This window comes from Mandrillus leucophaeus, unplaced genomic scaffold, assembly GCF_000951045.1.
Source record: "Mandrillus leucophaeus isolate KB7577 unplaced genomic scaffold, Mleu.le_1.0 Scaffold935, whole genome shotgun sequence".
NCBI lineage: Eukaryota > Metazoa > Chordata > Mammalia > Primates > Cercopithecidae > Mandrillus > Mandrillus leucophaeus.
This window is the reverse complement of record NW_012110197.1, coordinates 296329-298783: the sequence shown is the minus strand read 5'-3', so window position 1 is coordinate 298783 and position 2455 is coordinate 296329. Positions and strand designations below refer to the sequence as shown.

Sequence of the window (2455 nt, the reverse complement as noted above, 5' to 3'; positions counted from 1 at the left end):
CTTTTTAAAATCAAAGTTCTAATGCTGACTCAATGTATAGCCTTAGACAAGTCACCCATGTTCTTTTCCTCTACTTCTAGACTTTACAAATGATATTAATATTGACTACATTTGACTTCCAAATATGGTTATTATATGGGACATTTTTGATTTAAGTAAAATACTGGTACCTAGTTTCTCAATCAGATGACAATAGTCAATACGTTCTTGAGGATTCAGAGATGATAACTGAAATATATACTGTTTTTTTAATTCTTCATGAGTCTCCTCTGTCGTTATAATCTGGAATGAAAGTTTTATTTTAGAAAAAATTAACATTAAAAATGATCAGATATACAGTTCTTTTACAGTGGTATTTTACTCAGTCTTCTAAATTATGAAATATACAAATAATAATACAATGCAAAAAATAGTTTTCAACATTTGATGAAGCCTTGATATTGATATCAACAAATTTCTAATACAGCCTAACAGCAATATGCAAAAGCTGTATCACCATATCAAGGATCAACAAACCTTTTCTCTAGGGTGTGGAGCCACAGGGGGGTTGGCAAGCGGAAAGGCAATACTGGGGGCTTGAGGCGTAGGGATCAGGTGGCTGTCTTTTATGGGAGTTTCCAGTTCTTCAGAGATCGGGTGTTTGGGAGCTTCAGTCACACGTATGTCTCCAGGATCACAGACAGCTGAGGACAATAAAATGCTGCAGTGTGACAGGATCCAAATAAAACTAAAAACAAATTCTAGGAAATATTCTCATCTGTCTTAGCCAAGATGAAGTTAAGCACAAACTCTGGAATGTAAAAAGTACATGCAAAAAAGCACTCTATCTCCAGAACTTATAAATAATGCATCCCATCTGCATGTGGCAACATAATAATAATAATAATAATAAAGAAAAAAATGCGATTAATTAGCATTAAAGGGAGCAAGTGTGTTATCTGTGGGCTTCTCCCAACATTTTCCTTAAATACCAAGTTTTCATGGTTAAGTGTAACCCAAATTTGTAAAATGAGAGCAATTCTACACTTGGAGAAAAGCAGAAGCAGCGATAAATCTATATATCTAATGTAGGGAGGTAATCATGCGATGTGAAAAAGAAGAAAAGGAAGAAAAAAGATGAGAGATAAGAAAATTTTGTTTTCAAGGTAAAGCTCAAGAAAAAAATAGAAGAATTCAGAAAGAAACTCATACAATCCAAAGAACAAATGTAGGTATGTGCTAGGCAGAATTCAGAAGACTTAAATGAAAATAAGATGACAGGGAGAAAAACCAAGCATTAACTCCACAAATTCAAAAAGGCCTAGGATGAAAGAACAATGGTAAACATCATGTCTACAAAAAAATGCCCAATTCTAAATTTCCAAATTTATGAAAATGTTTTTCAGTTTACTGATGAAGTACCTCAATTTACAAATGATTTTTCTGACTCAAGTTTAAACCAAAACTAGAAATATCTACTAAGTTATTTTGTTTGCACATTCAGTTCAGAGAACAACAACATGCTCATCTGTTTATTTTTAAGAGGTCAACATGTACTTAATACAAACAAATGCAAAGATTTCTTTCTTGTTACCCTGTTTAGCAATTTCTGAATCACGCAAAGGCTTTTGAAAAGGAGAATCCTCCAAGTTTTGAATGTCAACCTGAAGCTCAGAGTATTGTGTGGGACAACTAGGCCACTGCAAATTGCTGGCAAGTCTTGCTCTCTCCTCCCTTGCTGTAGGGTCATCCCAAATGATCTGTTCATTTTGGGAAGGCTCTGTGTTGACATCAGGTACTATTTGACGAGACTGCCTAAGGAATAAAAGTGACAGTTTTAAATAAACAGCAATAACAAATCCAAACTCATTAAATCCATAAGTTAGCCCATAAAAGTTGTGGTTTACCTTTATATGCCACCATCTAGCACACAGTAAGCATTAAAAATATTAAATAAATGACCCTAGGGACATTTTTTTTTTAAAAAAAAGGTTTAAGGTTTCTTCCAGAAAAGTTATCTGTTTTAGCTAGGAACACATATTTTGACTCAATGTCTACAGAACTAAAACTTCGAAGGAGAAATTCAATACTGTCAAGAAATTTTTTAAAAATACAGAAGTAATTGGTACATTTAAAAATGTGATTTTCCTTAATTATACAATGTTTCAAACACTATGGTTACTTTACTTAACAGTAGTTGTATTTTTTAATTACTTGAAATTATAAGCACTATGATTACGAGGGAGGCTGGCAATAAAGGCTGCCTTATCAGAAGAGCCTTTTGGCTATTGGTAACCACTTTCCAGAGTCTATGGTAGAACAGCAATATGCTGAATTACAGGAAGTGCATTTTATGGTGCAATCGTAATGATTCTACATGACAGTAAATAGAAGTCCTGTAATTTTCTTTATATTCACTCATTCTTAGTAAAAATAATTTACCATTAAACTTATACTGTGGAGAAGCAAAAAAAAA

General features: G+C 33.2%; 1 protein-coding gene across 1 annotated transcript in view; it reads right to left on the bottom strand.

The window, feature by feature from the left end:
* Positions 1-2455, bottom strand: part of TOPBP1 (topoisomerase (DNA) II binding protein 1) — a 74341-nt gene that overhangs the window by 28181 nt on the left and 43705 nt on the right. The window contains exons 21-23 of the mRNA XM_011970226.1: positions 1574-1794; positions 517-683; positions 171-282 (exon numbers count right to left, since the gene is read on the bottom strand). Coding sequence (XP_011825616.1) covers positions 171-282; positions 517-683; positions 1574-1794 — 500 coding nt within the window. The remainder of the gene's footprint in view (positions 1-170; positions 283-516; positions 684-1573; positions 1795-2455) is intronic.